Source organism: Xiphophorus hellerii, chromosome 5, assembly GCF_003331165.1.
Source record: "Xiphophorus hellerii strain 12219 chromosome 5, Xiphophorus_hellerii-4.1, whole genome shotgun sequence".
Lineage (NCBI taxonomy): Eukaryota > Metazoa > Chordata > Actinopteri > Cyprinodontiformes > Poeciliidae > Xiphophorus > Xiphophorus hellerii.
In genome coordinates, this window is record NC_045676.1 from 23,080,769 (window position 1) to 23,099,822 (window position 19,054).

The following is a 19,054-nucleotide window of genomic DNA, read 5'->3' on the forward strand; positions in this document are numbered from 1 at the left end:
GAGAAAAGTGTTGAAAACAGTCAAAAATCTCCCTTCCACTTCACCAACTCTGTTGTTCAATCACATAAAAGCCTAACAAAATACTTTGATGTTTGTGTGCATGTGATAAAATCCAAAACAGAAATTGTGGCCTATAGATTCTTCTCTAAGGCACTGTACCAGTCAGCTCAAAAAAGTTTCTCAGTGATTAAATTATGACATTTTAAAACTCTTATTTTTTGTCGTAGGGAATTGTCTTTGTCATGTTGGAGCTTTCAGTGCTTTAAATCATTTTTGCAGCTGTGGATTTTGAAAGGTTTTCCACTTTCACAATTGTAACAAGAGGAAGAATGACTCCTGAATAAATGAAAACATTTGAAACTATAAATGCAAACACTAGCTGTTTATTGGTATAATATTTCATAATACAGCAATATATTTTTCAGTAGATACATATGTACCAAGCCTGTTTGTGTTTATAAGTAGGCATTACACATTCAAGTCCAGGTTCAGTGCAGTGATAAAGTGTCTCATTGTGTGATTTTTCTCTGATTCTCTTATTGTCAAACTGCCAGTGTGCCAAGATCTTCACATCTGGTTTCAGTTCTTTTACGCTTTTACCTACTTTCTCATCAGGCATTTAATCTGAAGTAAGCTATATGATCTGTCTGTAATTTGATTTCTGTAGTTAAGTTCCATCAATTTCATCAGTTTAGGTTGAATCCCATTACAGGAGTGATATGTTCTTCCAGACGTCCTCTACAGCGGTTTCAAGGGAGTGAAGTTTGGGCTATCAGTGGAAACAGGCACGGATACAATCAGAGATTTAAGTAGGTCCACATTTAGGTAGCAAAATCAATCGTAGGCTGGCTTAGCCTAGGTCCAGAAGGGGCTGTTTGCTCTAAATGACATAAGACAGTTAACTTAGAACAAGATGCTCAGGAAGGTTCAGGATATTAAAGGTAATGACAATTTTACAAAGCCGTGAAAAAGTATTTGCACCCTCACAAAACTGATCTGTTTCTGCATCTTTGTCACTCCTAAAGATTTAGGAACATTAAATCACTTTTAGTCACAGAGGAAAGAAACCATAGAGAGCAGACCTCATTTATTAAGGAAGAAAGCCACCCAAGCCAAAAAATATAATTGCAACCTATGTTAAATCTCAATGGGATAAATCATTTATTTTTAGCTTAACACTCGAGTCTGATTACTGCCAGAACTGAAGAGTTGAATTTATCAAGAAACTGAAGAAATCACTTAAACAGAACCTCTCTAACAACATGAAAAAGGCGATAAGATCTTAAGTGCCATCCCGTCACACCTTGATGGGTTGCTAGTCAAACATGGTGGTAGTGCAATGGTCTGGGGTGGTCCAATGGTCCATGACTAATGAAACTATGAATTCAAATTTATAGTCAAACTCAACAATTAAATGGCGCTAAATTTCCACTTACCCAAAATGGAAGCAGCAAAGCTAACTAGCTAGCAAGTGTATATTAGCAGCTAGTTAATGGTTAATAGACTCGAGTCTCAACCATCTCGAGTCACAGAACACCGGGATGATGCCTGATAAAAAAAAAAGTCCAGAGAAAAACAAAAACATAGAAAACATGAAATAATTTAAGGCCTGCAATTTACATATTTAAGGCCAGCTCAAATTTTTAAAAATGAATTTAAGACATTTTAAGGCCTTACTTGTAGATAGATACATCAACTTAAGACTTTTTAAGGATGTGCAGAGACTCTGTGTTGAGATGCTGAAGGACGACTTTAAGCAGACATCAGTTGTTACTAAATTAAACAATTCTGCAAATAAGAGGGGGGCAAAATTCCTCCAGGTAATGAAAAAGGCTCACAGCCAGCAATCAATAAGTTTCTAATTGGTTCCTGATTGCTGCCAGGGAATCAGTTTAGAAAGCCATTCCTTTTTCAAATTTGAATATTGTGTTTTATACTTGCACAGTTTATCTTGAGGCATTATTAAAAGTGGTTTAGTGATCAAAACATATTAAGTACGACAAAAAATGAAGAAATCTATAATGAAGGCAAATACTTTTTCACAACATTTCGTAATCTAAAGGAAGGAGTCCATGAGTTCAATTTGTGCTCTGTGCTTTCTTATATCTCACAGTTTGGGGCCTCCTCCACTAGCGGAAAGCTTAACATACTGATCAAATCATCAGATTAAAAAGTAAGTCATCTCCGGTTCTCAGAAGAACATCGCTTGCAGTCTTGTGAGTAAAACGCATTCATGCTTTTGTCGGTGAAGCAGCAGCAAAGATCCCAGTGATGCTTGGGGGACAATCAGAGAGTGTTGCTTCATGAAACGGAGCGGTCTGTCGGTGCGGCCAGAGGGGGGCGGGGCTTGGAGCGTCAAAGTTGACGAGAGGACAAAAACACCCCCAGACTTTTCAGATACAGTCCGTCAGTTTGTTGCTGTGTTCGTGTTTATGCATCCTGAGGCACGCTTGAGTGCATGAATGAGTGAGTTTAGGTTTTATAGCAGCTGACGTGTCTTTAGACAGACACAGATTCACCGTATGGATCTGTTACATCCACTGAAAGTTAATGACATCAGACCACAAACCAGTTCACACTCTTTTACACTAGGTTTACTGCAGCTGGCGTACATCATTCCCTTTAGAGTCCACGGGTTGTGTGCCGCAGCAGCCTCAAAGGAAAGGGTTGTGGTTGTGCGTTTGCGTCTGAACGCGAGGTGCCGGTCGAGGAGATAGGGGCAGCAGGGGCTGGGGGAGGTTAGAGGGGAGGTCCAGGAGCCCAGAGGGAGGCTGTGTGAGGGAGGAGGGGAGGACGGGCGGCTGGTGGAGCAGAGGGAGGGGCAGTGACGGGCTGTACGGCAGCATGTGAGGGGGCAGCGGAGACGTGGACGAGGGTCGCATCTGGTTGAGGGTGAGCCGCGGTTGGTCGCAGTGGAAGGGGTTGTTGGGAGACGGTGCACTCAGACCTGAGAGGACAGATTTTGGTAAAAGTAAACATAAAATTCTCTACATGCGAGCAGTAACTGGGTGAACAACAGAGAATCAGCGTAATACCTGAGAGGAAGGGGTTATTCTGCGTCTTCGTAGGGAGTTTCGGGGGAATCAGAGTCTCCAAATTCACCAGCGAGGCCCCAGTGGGTCCAAGGAAAGCCTCCGGAGTCCGGCACACACGAACGGGCAGAGCGCTAAGAGGCGGCGCCAAATGGGAGAGGTCAAACATCTCCGGACTGGCCGACTTGCAACCGTTCACCTGGTGTTTCGCTGGTGGGTCCGGTTTAAACGGATCTGAGTTGGAGTCTAGTTCAGGAAACAGTTCGGACTCATTTCTATCTGCAAACATCTCTGCATCTGGAAAAGGAGCACAAAGTTGATCAACAAAACAATCAAAAACTGAAGAAAGAAAACTTTAACACAGAAAAATCCTTAATGTATTTTTCGTAAATGTTTTGAGTTCCTACAGGTAAATGGTGAATGGGTATTCATAGTCTTTTGACTTATTTTTTTTGCACTTTTGCATGCTGTAGTCATAAAATTTTAAGTATTTTATTGGGATTTTATGTGAACATGACTGCTCACATGTTAAAGTTATTTTGAAAAAATAAATTACCGAGTAAACAAACACTCTAGGTCTGCAATCGTTACAAACCAAAGAGTCATTTTGCCCTCAGTCTGGTTACATAAAACTACTATAGAGCCGCAAATATTACATAACCTTTTGTGAAAAGCCAACACAATTTTCAATAACTCTCTACCACAGTAAAGTTGTCGTAATTTTTAAAGAACAGTTATTTTATTTCTGCTTCTTAAAAAAAGACAAAGAAAAACATTTACAGAAAGAGGACCGACACATTTTCATCTTGATGTTTGTGTAAAATTATGTAAATAAAAAAAGCACTTAGTTTCCAATGTAAGAATGAGAAGGGGAAAAAAAATTATCACTGATACTTGTGTTATTCTGTTGTGGAAATTAAATGCAGGATTTATTCTATGCAAAAACCTTAGAAATCTGTGAGGGTTACACACTTGTTCACATTGCTGTATTTCTCACCTCTCGCTCAAGCTAAAACAACACTCTCCTTTTGTCCCTCATATTTGTAGCTGCGTTAAAACATTCCAAGAAGAGCATCTCCCTCTGTGAAGTGTGAAGAATAGCTGCAGAAAAACCGAGTTCTGCTGACTTTAAAAATGTTACAGCTAAATTAGCCAAATGTGTTTATTTGTCTCCCCACCTGTTGGGCTGGCGGGCTCTGGGGAGGACGCTTTGGGAACTTCCTGCTGAGGCTTTTCTTCTTCCTGTGCAGTGAACGGATCAGTCCCTTCGTGTTCTGTGTGGGGAAAATGAAAAGTGATTGAATCAGCATAGATAGAATATAATACTTATGAGTTTACAAATTTAAAGTAACCTTAAAGCGCATTTACAGTTACAACCAAAGAGTTCATTGATGTTGGAGGGGATTTTGTGCTTTTTGGGATTTTACGCACTGCTCACTCCCTCCCTCCTTGGCAGTTCTTTGTAGCACAGCCTGCAGTGAATGATCAGGCTAGTAAGCATAGCCATCAATCATGGCGGATAAACAGTTTTCCTATAATGTTAGGTTGTTTCTTGCAGGAGAGCAGCGTGTTCACGAGCCTGATTGACAGTACTAACACCCTCCTCCTGGCTCTGATTGGTTGTTTCTGACCGACAACGGTGCATTTCTGCAGTTGACTTCAGGACAATAGGGAGGAGGAAGAGGAGCTACATTTTTTTCACATATAGTGTCTTATATTATACTGTCCGGTGCATAGTGACAGTTTACCAAATATGTAAAAAACCTATTTTTATAAATCTTGAAAGATAACCTTTTTAGGCCAACAAAACTTGAGACAAGGGCACAGTTCATCATCAACCCTAAACATACAGCCACAGCTACTAAAGAATATTGAGATTACAGCACATTTACTTGTTAGCATGGTCCAATCAGCAAAATACAAATGGATGCCACAATTTGAAATTGTTCTCAAAGATAAAACAAAAACATATGTACCGTTTTTCTTTCGCTTTCTAGTTATGATATACTTTCTGTGGGTTTTATAACATAAAACCCCGACTAAAACACATAGGTTTGTGGTTATTAAGGGCCGAAATGTGAAACAGTTCAACGGATAAGGATACTTGTGAAACTGTATGTGCATTCTCCCGTGTCTTTGAAATGTCTGATAAAGGACAAAGTGTAAAGTACCACCATCTGTTGGGCTGTCCCACGCATTATTAAGAGGACTGGAGAGGTCAGGTGCCGCTTCCCAAGGGTCCGGGTGCGAGTTGGTACATGGAGCCCAAGGATTGGCCGTGTTAGAGGAGGAGGACGGAGCCACCCAGGAGCTATTAATCACAGGAGTGCTGGACTGAACTGCTGTGAAGACAGACATGATCTTCTCTGAGTGTGGCAAAAAAACAGAAATCTATCTATCTGTCTGTCTGTCTGTCTGTCTGTCTATCTATTTGACTTAGCAGTCTATATATAAGGACTGCTAAGTACTTGAGTTTCATGCTGGCTTACATGTGGCTGTTCCTGTCATGAGGCCCCCACCTACAGAGTCCCAGGGGTTGGAGGAGATGGTACAGGAAGGCTGAGCTGATGTCCAAGGGTCGCTGGAGGGAGGCTGCGGCTCAGACGAGGATCCAAATATGTCCACCAGTTCCAACATGGCAGACTACAGGGAAAACCGAAAGATTTATGACAGACGACTTTCTCATGCAATTCACTAAACATAACAGAAGTACAAAAAACTGATATTCAGAAGAAAAAAACAACAAAAACGCTCAACAAATATTGTTTTTCACCTCATGAACTCATCATGAAATATCTGTCACAGTACTACTCGTTTCACATTCAAAGTGCCACACCAGATGCACCAATTAATCATTTATCAGTTACTCACACATTTGTGTTTAAGCACAGAGTCCGAAATCACAAGTCAAGCATTAATAGTTACTGCAAGTTAAACTTAACAGGCTAAAAAAGTAAATGAATGGCCACACAGCTCAACGAAGTCAATGAACACTGAAAGACGAACTTCAAAGATTTTTCACACTCGTGAGAAAGGCCGGTAGAGAATTGTGCTCTAGTTAAAACAAAAATCCTACAAATAATCCAAATACAGTTTCATTTGAGCAAGAAAATACAGTAGCTCCTGATCCCAACACCTTCAGGCTCATCTGAGTCCCACAGCTGCCAACATGAAAAAGTCAGGTGGTTGCAGATGAAACAAGATGTTTGTCACACAAGACAAAGATGAGGCCATTAGGCCACAAAGGTGAAGCTTTCAAACCAAATAACAATTTACTGCATCTCCAAGCTGAGGTACTGGCTCATTGTACAGCAAATACTAACAAATCAAATACCACTAAATTGATCAACTTCACCTCATAACTGCTGGACAATGGAAACCTTAAAATGATTGGGTGTTTCAACAGGTCAAAAGTCTCAAACACATCTATACTAGGTTTGGAATCGAATGGCAGACTGCCAACAAACTGCTGGGATAGTTTTCCCAAACCTAAAGGAATGTGAACTTTATTTGATTTAATTATGTCCACCACTTCTAAAATGAGTTCTCAAATATCAAGCCAGAATCATACCAGTGTCTTGTTGGTTGGCTCCAAAAAGCCAATGGTTTCTACAACTTACTAAGAGATATTAACCCAAATAATGAAGGTGGAATGCAGATACATGGATCCTCAAACTGGACTAGTTTCTTTTACTTCTAACACATCAACTATTACAAAAAACTGTTCACTTACCACCTAATATATTACACCCACCAACATGTGTTAATTCACCTGTTACTGGTTCTAATGTTATGCATGATTGGTGCAAGTTTTTGAACACTGACAAAAAAATAATCCTCCCAGTCTTTCAGCTTATTTCAGATTGCATAAGGAAACGGCTTGTGTCCACGCCAGATGATATTGTTGGTCGTTCATCAATCAGTTTCATAGCTTATGTGTGTTTGAGCATGTGTGTAATTTTGATTGTGCGTACTGACAAAAATTCACAGCAAATTCAAGCCCGTGCCACCATTTTTCGCTTTCGGCAAGCCTTAAAAACACCATGTTGTATCATCGGCACACGACAAAATAAGGCAAAACGCACCATGACAAGCTGAAAATGACCTTCATGGAATAGTGAGGGAATGAAATAAGGTCATAATTAACAGAATGAACAGATTGTGGTTTTGTTATTCCTGATATGACGGCCTTTGTTTTTGTGTGTGTGTGTGTGCCTAATAATGCGAGCATGCTGTAGAGTTTTTCAGCTGGAGACCCATTACATCCACTTCCCATGGTGCCTCACTGACGCAGCTGAAAGCACCTGTCTCTCTATGATAAGAGTAATGCGTACATGGTGTAGCCAATTACACGCCCCGAGGACATTTACATAACACAGTCAGTGAGTCTGATTGGCTTTTTGACAGAGATATGAGAGAGAGATGTACAACCAGATTAGGACTCTTAGGGTAATGTGACATTTAACAGCGAGAAGAAACGGGACTCATCCTGAAGCAAGCCCTCCGTTCTCCTCTCAAAGCTCACTGTCAACGTTTGTCCATTTTCCGGTTTCGCTTCTCCTCCATATCTCCAAAATACAAGCTGAAAAACTCTGCTTCATTCTCAAAATGCCTGCCAGCTGCCACCTACAAACGCTCTCACCCACCTTTCTATAGAAATTTGCATTTACCACACACACACACACACACGAGCCGTCCGGCTCATATGCACGCATTTTCAAACTAACCTCGTGCGTCCCTGACTGGCTCTCTCTCCTGCTCTCGTCCAGGGCCTTCTGTAACAGGGAGTCGTCTCCTTGGCGACAGCGCTGCTCCTGCAGGGGCGGCATCGTGACATCATGAATGCAACAAACCCACGAATGCACACCGCCGTTAGCAAAACACCACATTCATTCGCCTGGCAGAATGAATGCAAACCAGAGACTTTTGTGCTGGTTTACAAAGAAGTGATTTAGAGCAAAGCAGTGGGAAAATCATCCTAGAAGTTACATTGGGTGTATATACAGTACATATATAAAAAACACTGATTTCATATTCCATTAAAGGAAGCATGATTCTACATGGCAGAAAGTCCTAAAATACAAAGATGGTAAAGGAAGAAAAAAAAGAAGTAAACAGTAGAATAAAGTTCATCAGTGAGCTGCAGGAAAGTGTCATATGAGGAATATATGAAACGACACTGAAAGGTTAATAAAGGTTTTTTTCAGGCAGTTAGGAGACAGATTTCTATCTGTGTTTGTACCTTGTCTTGCTCCTTTTGACAAAAGCTTGAAGCAATCTGCAGTTGTGTGTCTTCATCCATCACTATGGCAACAGGGGAAGGAAGGGCTTATGTTGTGGACGAGTATTAAAACCATTTGTAACATTTCCATTAATGAAGACCATTAAGACATCAAAAACTCATGTGGCTCTAGTACTGGGGGGGGGGGCCGGAGGGGTCCTCTAAAGAGCCCTACACATTACAAGGTACTGCTGGTAAAGATGAACAACAAAACCTTTATTCCTCTCTGGATAAGGAGGGGTAGCTAAATGCTAAATCAGGGCATCTGCAGGTTTCAGGAAGTCCTGTGATTGACACATTTAAGGCCAACTTATATTTTTTAAAGTGAATTTAATACTTTTTAAGGACGCACAAATACCATGTAAAGCTTTTCTAGTCATATTGATCACTCAAAGTTAGTTGTGCCAAAAACTGTTGAAAGATGAGTAAAAAGCCTGAAAATAACTTCATCTTTAATGTCAGCAACACCTCCTCCTGAAAAAAGGTACAAAACTAACCTTAAATGTGAGCATATATATATATATATATATACTGTATATAGTATATGCATATATATATGTTTCCTTCCCCTAAGCAATAAAACATAGGAGCAAAAGCCTCTTACTAATATCAATTATTTAATGTATGACGCAAAGCCACAGGCAAAATTGTCAAACTTAAATATGGGAGAGTCCTACATTATCAAACTTGAGCCCCCATTAAAACTGCTGCAGCTAAACTGATTCCATCACTCAGACCTACGGTTCGTTGAGCGCTGCTGAATGACGCCAGGGTGAGCTCCACCATCTTCAAGTTCACGGTTCAGCTACAAACTTCTCAGGAAACTGGGTTGTACTCATTTAGACTATGCTGATGGTGTGACACAGAGACTCTTTTCTCCAACACGGGGGTCTGCCAGGAGCCAAGGTGATGTATACAGCGTGAGACAGTGAGGTCCATTTCTCTTAGCCTCTCTGTCGTCTTACCTTCTGACTCTCCTCTCTGCTCATAGCTAATGCCAGCTGGAGCTGCAGCTCCTCCTCCCCGCTGGTCTGAGGCCGGGCCTGCTCCAGGTCTGAAGCGGCGCGGGGAGACGAGGCCGAGGCTGCAGAGGGAACAGACATGTTCAGGCAGGGTGAGGAACAGATGCACAATGGCACGGGGCAGAGGGGGTAAGTAGATCCTTTGAATATTTTGTGATCGTGACAATAAAAGGAGGAAGGGTTTTGAAGGAAAGGCTGCAAATATGTTGTTAAGAAGCAACTAATTATGAAACGTTTAAAAATTCCTTCACAAAACGTGGAACTACTGATACTTAGAAACAAAATGTAAAGAAATGAAGTCTGACTGAAGAGCCCCGGGCCATGGTTGGAAAAACGCTTAATTAGAGATGGTAGAAGTCTAAATAATACGTTTTACAAATGACTAAAGCAGAAAACAAAAAAAGGTTCAGTGGTCCAGATGAGTTTAAAGTCAAACTCACAGTTAAAGGAGCACGGCGAGCCTCTGGAGCGGTTGAATTCTTCCCCATACAGCACAGCCATGCTGGGCTGACTTGTACGTCTGCCGGGGTGATATGATGGAGGAATACCTCCGTACATGCCGCCGCTGCCGCCGCCACCCCCACCCCCACCCCCAGCCCCATTGCCCCCTCCCGTGCCTCCCCCAGCCATTCGCTCCTTGGTCTTCAGCGCCTGACTCCTTTCCTGGCGCAGTCGGTCCTCGTCCTTCAGCAGACACACCAGCTGTCGCGCTTTTTCTCTAACATTAGCCCCCTGGTCTCTGCCGTCACGATCCACGTACTGGAAGTCACGCAGGGTCTGAAACCCAGACACCAAGACACAGTTTTACTAACACTTTCAGCTTGGACTTTTTTTTCTTTTTTTTTTTTTTTTACTTTTGAGTAATGTGGAAGAACAGGTTGGCGTTTTATCCATTAGGGTATCGATAGTATATTTAAAGCAGAAGTAGCGGAAACACTAATTGTCGCTTCACAAACATAGGAACGCATGTCTTCAAATATATGGAGGATTTCTACATGTTTCAAAGTGCTAAATAAAGCTGTATTGTATTGCACCAATATATAACAACCTTGTAAAAAAATAAATGATCATATAATGGAAAGGTGAATTTATTTCAGTAGTTAAAAAAGTAACTGTAGCTAATATTACACTGATTCAAAAGGCGATATCTTTCTAGTGTTTATTTCTAATAAGTTTGATGATTATGCCTATGATAATTGCATAAAGCCAACAAAAGTAGTATGTAAAATATTTGCTTAAAACAGAAACTGAAAAATAAGATGTAGTACAGTGCAATATAAGCTTTCGATATTTGACTCCTTTTTGCGTGAATTTAAATTTAAAAATACTTTAATGATCCCAAAGGGAAATGAAATGAAGTAACTCATTCATTCAGATTCTTCAAAGAGTTATTGTAGATTACGATGGCTGTTGGCAGGAAAGATCTCCTCTAGCAGTCTGTATCACAGTGAATCTGAAGAAGCCTCTCTTAATAAATAGTTGTATGATTGTGAAATTAGATGATTCATTAAGCTTCTTAAAACACATTTAGAGTAACAAAATTAATAAAGTTAGTTCTTAATTATTTATTCCTCTGAACTTCACATTTTGTCACATTGCTACCACAAACTGCTGTATTTTTGTATGGAAATGATTATGCATTCGACACACATATGACAGTTTATAAATAAAAATCTGACTAATGCGAATGTAAAAAAAAAAGATATTTCAAAGAATCACTATTTACTGCAAAAATAGCTCAAAGTTATTCATACTGCTTTAAATACATCACTAAATATCTAATCTTTTGAAGTCTTGATACAGATTCTCAGTTGAATTTAGGTCTGGACTTTGACTAGGCCATTCTAACACATCAGTATGATCTAACTGGCTCTATTGTAGTGCTGACTGATCATGACTCAGTCAAAAATATGTAAATGTTCAAGGATTATGAATACTTTTACATGTTTTGGTTTATGTTTCATTTTAAGTAGGTACAGCATAAAATGTAGCAGAAGAATTGGTCTTCAGGGTCAATATTAATACTAATAATAATGAAAAAAAACAGCTGAACTGCAGATTGTCCTGAAGAGTAATTATGTACCTGAATGGTGAATGCATTTTCCCGGCACTGCTGGGCTACCCTCTCCGATCCCGTCTTCAGCAGGTAATCCAGCAGAGTCAGCGCCTGGACTCAGACACAGATTTTGGAAAATATTTGCACAGACGTGCTTTATTTTTCAGTTCTCTTAAAAGAACACATACAGTAGACGTTACTGTAAATATTGGAAGCACTTGTTGTCTGGGTGTAGAGAAACAAACCTTGTAAACGTGTCTCCAGTTCTTGCCGCTGTCGTTGAGCCGTTTCCACACCATCCCCATGACTTCAGCGAACGCCACGACGTTGAAGGTCAGGTCAGCAATTTCTGACATGAGAGACGACGACGGGCCCCATGGATCGTTGGAAGTGGCCTCGCGTACCTTCACATTGACAAGAACATGATCTTTGAGCTTTCCCCTTCTCCTCAGGCATCAGCATCAGGAAGCAATCCAAATGTTTAAATATACTGCAGTAACAGACAGAATCTATTTTGATTCACACGCAGTAAAGTGAAAATCCATTCACCCCCTTACAGATTTCTTCTGGTTTTAAATTTCTACTAATCAAAGTAATGATTAATAGAAATCAAAGTAATCAAACTAAATTCAATTATTAGACAAACACGACCTGATTAAATACACACACACACACACACACAAAAAAGAGTTCAGATGATGATTTCATTTGTTCAGAGAAAATACCCATCAATTCTGTGGACTGATGAGACAGAAGTGGAACATTTCGGAAGGCTGACATCTGGAGTAAAACTCGCACAGCATTTCCAAAAATAAACATCCCAACTGAAGTCAAACATGGTGGTGATGGTGTGATGGTCTGGAGCTGCTTTGCTTCTTTCAGGCCTGAACTACTTGCAATAATAGACAGAACCATGAATTCTTTATGAGAATGTCTGACTATCACTTTATGACCATAGGTGAAGGAACACTCGGGTTATGCGGCAGGAAACCAGCAAATCCACCAATGAATGGCTAAAAAAACCCAAGATGGTGATTTCCGAGTGGCCTTGTCAAAGTCTGAACTTGAATCTGATTGAGATGAAGTGGCGCAACTTTAAGGAGGTCGCTCACGCTCAAGCCCCTCCCCCCATGTGGATGAATTCAAACAATACTGCAAAAGCGAATGTGACAAAAAAAAAAAAAAGTAAAAATGTTAAAAGAAAAAAAAGTGTAATGGGGCAGATACTTTTCAGGAGCACTGTAGGTGTTACTATAGGAGTCAGGAGACAATAACTACCTTGATCTCTGCTTCTGAATAGTTGTGCACAATGTTCTTCACCTGTCGTCGCAGGGCGGAGGTTGTCATGGTGAAATGTGACGAAAGCAAAAACAAATACTCCACAAGTTAAAAAGGGAGGTTAGGGGATCAGCACGTTGAAGGAGAGAAGAGGCAGCTATGCCAGGGAGGACTCCTCTTCTCTGTCACGACTCTCAGGGCGCTCCTGTAAGAAACAGCCAGGGAGATAAATTAATATACAGTATATAAGTATAAATAGACTGCATAATCAACTTATAAACATTGCTTTTTTTCTGCACTGGTCAATGGTTGTTTCCGGAATAATAACATCCTTCCTCTGCTCTGCAGAAATAGTTGTGCTTTTGAGGAAGACTGAACAGCTGGCAGACTTTAAATGACAGCTTGCAGCATTTAATTCTAAACATCGAACGTGAGCGAGCCTGTCCTCAGCATCATAAACACAGCCTGGTGATGGAGAGCGGCAGCCCAGTCACACAGAAGTAGGTCACACAGTTTCTGGCTCTCAGGTGTCTGATGAAGCTTCTTGAATTGAAAATCATTTTTATCCAGGCCAGAATCTACACTCACAAACACACCCCCACCCACACCCCCACACACACACACACACACACCCCTACACACGCCGACACACCCACACACACGCACACACACCCCCACACACACACACACCCCTACACGCTCCCAACCCACTTTTCTTTTCTAAACTCCTATTTGAGAGGAAACTCAGGGGAATTGATGACTCTGGGCTCCCATGATGTTGTCGCTCTCCCTCTGATTACAGCGAGCATCATTAACCCAGTAAACCCAGGCTGATTTAGTGTGACCTCAATCGTTTCAATCTAATCTGACTTGAAGGCAACCTGACTTTTTTATTTCTTCTGTTGTAAGATTTATGATCTTTTACCCCATAGCCTTTGGAAACGCTTGGATGGATCACAACCTAAGGTCACCTCTTGCGTTTAATGTGTTGGGTTTTTCTTTTTACACTCAGAGCATCTTTCATCCTTTTCTCAAAGACTTTACTCTGTTTAAAATAAAGACTCCACCGTTCTCTGAGCTTTGTCCCTAATCTTTGTTGTAGCTGAGCTGAGATTTGACTGAACAGCTGTTTCTTCTGAGTTGTCGCCAGGCATTTTTAAAGGTTCAGTTTCCCTTGGAGAAAAATCTGCATAAAGCTCACAGCTAAATTTGTGAATGCATACAAAGAAACAAGAAGAATACTCAATTTTGATGTTTTAAATTAAAATGAGTCACCAGGCTGTTTCTGTCTGAAATGTTTCTTCAGTTTAGTGTAATGCTTCACTTTGGTCTTAGAGTCTTAAAGCCATGAGATGTTTCATAAACAGCTGAGAATTTCAAATCATTTTCTTTGTCTGAAATAAGCAATTTATTGATAGAATAAATCAGTAAGTAGAACTTCCTTTTTTACTGAAAGCTATAGCAATTTGGAATTAAAAGTGAATAAAAAAACATCTAGTGATGTGATTTAACATTACAACTTATGTGATAATAGCTTTCAAATCTCCAAATTCAGTTTACACATAAATAAAAACAGTTTAGCACCTAAATCCAGCGTATTAAAAACATAAATGTTCATAAAATATTTGCAAAACGTTTCCAGACGACCTGAAAACAAAATGTTTCTCTCAAAAAATGAACTCACCCCCTTTTTTTCCAGGCATAACTCTCCAAATTTGTTAAATTTGCGTAAAAACTTGAAGAGGTTTCACAAGGCAAAGTGTGTAAATATTTTTACCGAACAGGATAAAAAATTTAAACATTTATTTAAAAGTTGTTTCAGCAGAGCATGAAAGGATGTGTACACTCATGCAACCAAAATTACTGCAACATATTTTTTTTCTGATTTGTTTTTCAGGTAAATTGTACAAGATAAACGTCATACTACCGTATATATGGAAAATGTCTTGAAATCATTTTTCATGCCCTCATTTTTTTTTTTTTTTAAACAGCGCAAAAATCTGGAATCTGAACAGTGGTGTGAACATTTTCAAGTAGGCGAAGGTTCTTCCACGAACCTTCACCTTTGCATTCTGTCACTCAGTGTTTTCAGCAGGGAACAGAATCGTGGTTTGATTCCTTTTTTAAATAATCCATCTAAACGTAAACACAACTAAAAGTGCTACTGAACATCACCTAACGTGTGCCTACGAACATAAGCAGCTTGTTTGTTTTAGACACAAAGTGTGTCACAAGTGCCTACATACATGACCTAATCTGTTGTCAAAAGTCATAGCTGTGCATATGTCTTAGTCATAGACCAGGGAGGTTCTCGGTGCGTCATGCTGCCATTCTTTGAGTGCAATGTGCAGAATAGAAAACGAAAACAAGCTAAGGTTGTTCCGCTGTCATCTCATCTTTTGATGTGCATAAGTTTTATCACCGAAATGCTCAGTTTTTCTTTTTTTTTTTTGTCACATAAGATGTTTTATTTTACCTCTGTTCAATTGTTCTTCCTATAAGGCACTTGAAAGTACCTTGTACGTAGATGGTGCTACACAGTAAAACTCATCCTGAGATGCCTTCTCAAAGTACAGCGATAGAAATAAGTGCTAATCAATGTGTAGGTCTGTTCCTGAAATAAATAAAGCAGGGAGAACCTAAGAGAAAGTTTATTGTTTATTCTTGTTGACTCTTGAAGTAAACAAATGTTCTTACAAAGTTTTCTAAAACATGTAAAATTATATTTGGGTCTTTGCTTTTTGCTATTTCTAACCTGAAAAATCAATGAGATCCAGCAATCTAACATTCTTTATCATTCGTTCATTATTGCTGACAGGTTAAATATTCAGATATTTCACTCTCTCAAGCAGTGGTGTCCACACATTTTGCCCCGTGGGCCAAAACTGGCAAATTTAAACAACTGATTTTTATTTTAATAAATTTTTAATTAGCTAAATTAAAAATCCATACATTATATACAAACAAAAAACTAACATTTCTATGATATTCTATGTCATTGGAGATCTAGAGCACAAAACGGGCTTTGGACTGTTGCCCTTTAAACGGAAAAGACAATTTCTAATTTTTTAGGTTCTCAATTGTTTTCTGTTCTGTTTGCCAAATGTTTACTATTCTAAACTTGTATCAGGGGTCAAGACAAAAGTCATTTTAAGGGCCACACTTTGGACACCCCTGCACTAAAGACTTGAATGTATAATTTCAATGCATAACATTTTGGTATCTTTATATTTACATTATTATAAATTCTAAAAATTTCCTAAAGTCTTATCCAAATTAATTCAGGCCTTTTATTTACTTTACTGATAAGACATGTCTCCCCACCCCCTCCCAAAAAAATCTATTTGATTAGATCTTAGTTTAATAGTGTCGGCAAAAGTCAGAAAAAAAGACAAAAACTATAAATAAACCAATAGTTTAATCACCTTAATCCATATTGAGCACTTTGTGGAACCGTGCTATTATCCAGCCTATTTAAAACCACAAAATCAAATTGTGATTTTAACTGACCGTTCACTGCTGCCCTCTAACCGCTCACACTAGAAGGATGCAGAGGACGCCTCGTTTGGCTGAAAAGCCAACATCAGCAGCAGCAGCAGCAGCAGCACCGGGAGCCTAAGATGCAGATGGCTCTGTTACAAAACACTGAGGGGACGAGCATGAAGGAGACTGTATAGGTGCAAGAGGCACACAGAGAGAAGGACAAGCATGAAGAGGGAACTAATGCTCAGCAGCTGCAATCAGTATCAGCTTTCTGCACAATCATCTTCGACCAGCTCACACACTTATGCACACGCTCACTCGCTTGCTCATGCTAAAAACTGGAATGTGTTTGAAAACACTATGATTTGGTCGTCTTCATCTGAGCCTCACATCACAACAAACATGTCAAATTGAGGAATTAATATGACACAGAGGGTAAACAGTGCTCTGATGAGGAATTCAGCATTGTCATATAAACAATTAAACAACAAAAGAAATTCACCTGATGGTCAAAACCCCGTAATGTGCAAAATACTCCCAGGCCCAAAGTGCCGATCGAAAGATTATAACACATAAAAGCAAAAAGTGGATTAGCATCCTAAAATAACCAGATGTTTGCCTCTGGGACGTAGCAGACTCATTTGTAAGATAATGCATTTGCTCATACTGTGGAGACATTCTGGGAATTAACAGAATAAATCATACAGAGCAATATTAGGTTGAAAGCAAACATTTTCTGACTCACACACGTCCATTACTAGCGCAAAACAATTCAAATAAAATTGAAATATATTTAGTCTTTTTATTGAAATACAAGTTTTCAGTTACATCAATTTCTCCATGTACTTTTCTATAACACACCGGACATTAGGGTGTGAAGTATGGCCTGTACAGTAGTCATGATTTGTTATCTACCTGTTTTAGTAATTCACTTTTGAGGTAGCAGTGTGATAAAACTCTACTGTTTTGGCTATTGGATGAGCTCCACTCTATCAACTCAAGGCTGGGTTTTCTTCAACCAAATATTGATTATTTATAGCACATTGTAATCATTGATACCTGACTATAAAAATAGATTACATTTTGTAGTCTGTGTTTTTTTTTTCTATTGTGACAGGTTTTACATCCATGTGTCCAGTTTAATAAAACGGATATAAAGCTACTTAAGAAGCAAGAAGCAGTGAAATTACTCTTTTAAATCTTTGAATGAACTCACACTCAGCTGATGGCAAAAAGTCTTTGGAGATCAAAATATTACAAATTGAAAAGGCATCTTCAATTCACCAGTATGTAGAAAATATTATTTTTTTGCTCTGACTAATATTTCTTCTGGTGGTATACTATCTAGAAAGGGACAAGGAAAACTAAAATATAGCAAGATTTTGTGTTTTAAAATGTCTCACCTGACTGGTCTCAGAATAAAACACTAGCAAAAAATAAATAAATAAATAAATAAAAATAAAAAATCCCCAATTTCAATAATATTGTTTAACGAACAAAATATAGGCCAAGCTTTATTTCAGTTACACAGATCAATAAGACATTGGGCCATTAGGGATAATAAATATTTATTACACTGAAACAATCCAAGCAAATCATGTTAAGGTAAATTACCTTTTTGGCTCAAATTAAATCCTTAAAGCACAACATACAAAAAAAGTAACAAAAAAAGCAAAAAAATCTAAAAAGTTTTCTGGAATTTGGCAAATAGAAATAATTTTGGTGATTTTAACGGACCTAAAACGTCGGTCTGATTTGACTTCAGATAGTGAGAAAAGAAATGTATTTTTACTGAGTGTATGAAAATATCTGGTTTCAACGGTGACCCATGCCAGAAATTGAGTCTGAATGCTGCAATAAAGTGACAAAGTGGGGCTTTAATTCATTTATCGACTTGACAAGAACAAATGTTCAAGTTTTAGAGTCCCGTGCGTCATTTTTTTCGGAATTAACGTCACCCCGTTGTCCGAAAGTGCGCATGCGTGCTGTGGTAGCAGGTGCACGCTTCATTATTTTACATAGTGTCTTGCCTACATAAGAAAAAGCAATAAGCAGGCAGAGCTTGGTGTGCAGTGATGAAGCAATGGTTACCGGTAGAGGACTGACATGATAGTGGATTGAGCGGGTGGCGATGAAGGGGGAGATGAGGGAGGCAGTGGGGCCATCAGAGGTCTGCATAAACTCCCCCTCTTTACCCCCAACGCGTCTCAACACACGCCCCCTCATGCGGTGGATGTGAGGATTTGCCATGTGAAGTATTGATTGCCTTCTTGCATTACACACACGCACGCTAAAAGGTAAAGCGGCGGCATAGGTGGAGAGGCAATACAATGAAAACGAATACGCACATTAAAGGGCGACGGTGTGTTTCTGCTTCTTACCATGACCGCTGCTCATCTCTCGCCCTGACCGCCGAGCATCCTCGCCTTTCTGCTGCCGCTGCTTTCCTCTCAAACTCCTGCCGCAGACACAGACCGGCTCTCTCCCCCTCTGCCGGGATCAGCCTAGCGGCGTCGGGACAAGTCCCTTCCGCGCATCTTCGTCCTGCTTTTAAGAGTCTCCAGATCACTGTGGGTCTTTTGTTGTTAGTAAAAATAATAAATAAATAAAATAAAAATAATAATTTTTAAAAAGCCGTAAAGTAAAAAGGCTTTCAGCGGTGATCCCGGCCTATCCTGGAGGATCCGAAGCTTTTCGAGCAGGGAGTCGGTGACTGTGAAATCCGCATTGGATAAACTACAACACACCGCTCACTCACTCACTCACTCGCTCACTCACTCACTCACCCTCCCTCACGCCCACAGGCCAACCACGCTGAGCTGAGCTGAGCTGAGCTGCACACACGCAGCAGGGGAGAAGCGGGTGACAGAGAGGAAGGACGGGGGCGCGTCTTTTGCTTCGT

The 19,054-nt window shown here is 39.9% G+C and overlaps 1 protein-coding gene across 4 annotated transcripts; it reads right to left on the bottom strand.

The window, feature by feature from the left end:
• Nucleotides 1–365: 365 nt before the first annotated feature.
• On the bottom strand, nucleotides 366–18,866 carry epn3b (epsin 3b). 4 transcript variants are annotated; one of them, XM_032562259.1, is made up of 12 exons: nucleotides 18,534–18,866; nucleotides 12,670–12,874; nucleotides 11,637–11,795; nucleotides 11,419–11,502; nucleotides 9,776–10,112; nucleotides 9,279–9,397; nucleotides 7,760–7,846; nucleotides 5,552–5,675; nucleotides 5,204–5,371; nucleotides 4,211–4,306; nucleotides 3,036–3,329; nucleotides 366–2,947 (listed from the first exon to the last, which is right to left on the bottom strand). In XM_032562259.1, exons 2-12 carry the CDS (start codon nucleotides 12,736–12,738, stop codon nucleotides 2,655–2,657), a joined length of 1,830 nt encoding a protein of 609 aa, XP_032418150.1. In that variant the 5' UTR covers nucleotides 12,739–12,874; nucleotides 18,534–18,866; the 3' UTR covers nucleotides 366–2,654. The 4 variants fall into 4 exon arrangements, with proteins under 4 accessions (XP_032418150.1, XP_032418149.1, XP_032418148.1 ...); XM_032562258.1 differs by having other exon boundaries at nucleotides 5,204–5,374; XM_032562257.1 differs by having other exon boundaries at nucleotides 5,522–5,675.
• Nucleotides 18,867–19,054: the final 188 nt, after the last annotated feature.

What these genes read in the sequence shown, in the direction of transcription:
- epn3b (XM_032562256.1), bottom strand. Translation starts at nt 12,738, where the DNA reads ATGACAACCTCCGCCCTGCGACGACAGGTGAAGAACATTGTGCACAAC. An exon ending in CTCGCCGTGCTCCTTTAACT is followed by an intron (nt 9,398 to 9,775) that starts GTGAGTTTGACT and finishes TTCCCTCTGCAG; the next exon opens with CCTCGGCCTCGTCTCCCCGC. An exon ending in GCCAGTCAGGGACGCACGAG is followed by an intron (nt 5,676 to 7,759) that starts GTTAGTTTGAAA and finishes TTTTCCCTGTAG; the next exon opens with TCTGCCATGTTGGAACTGGT.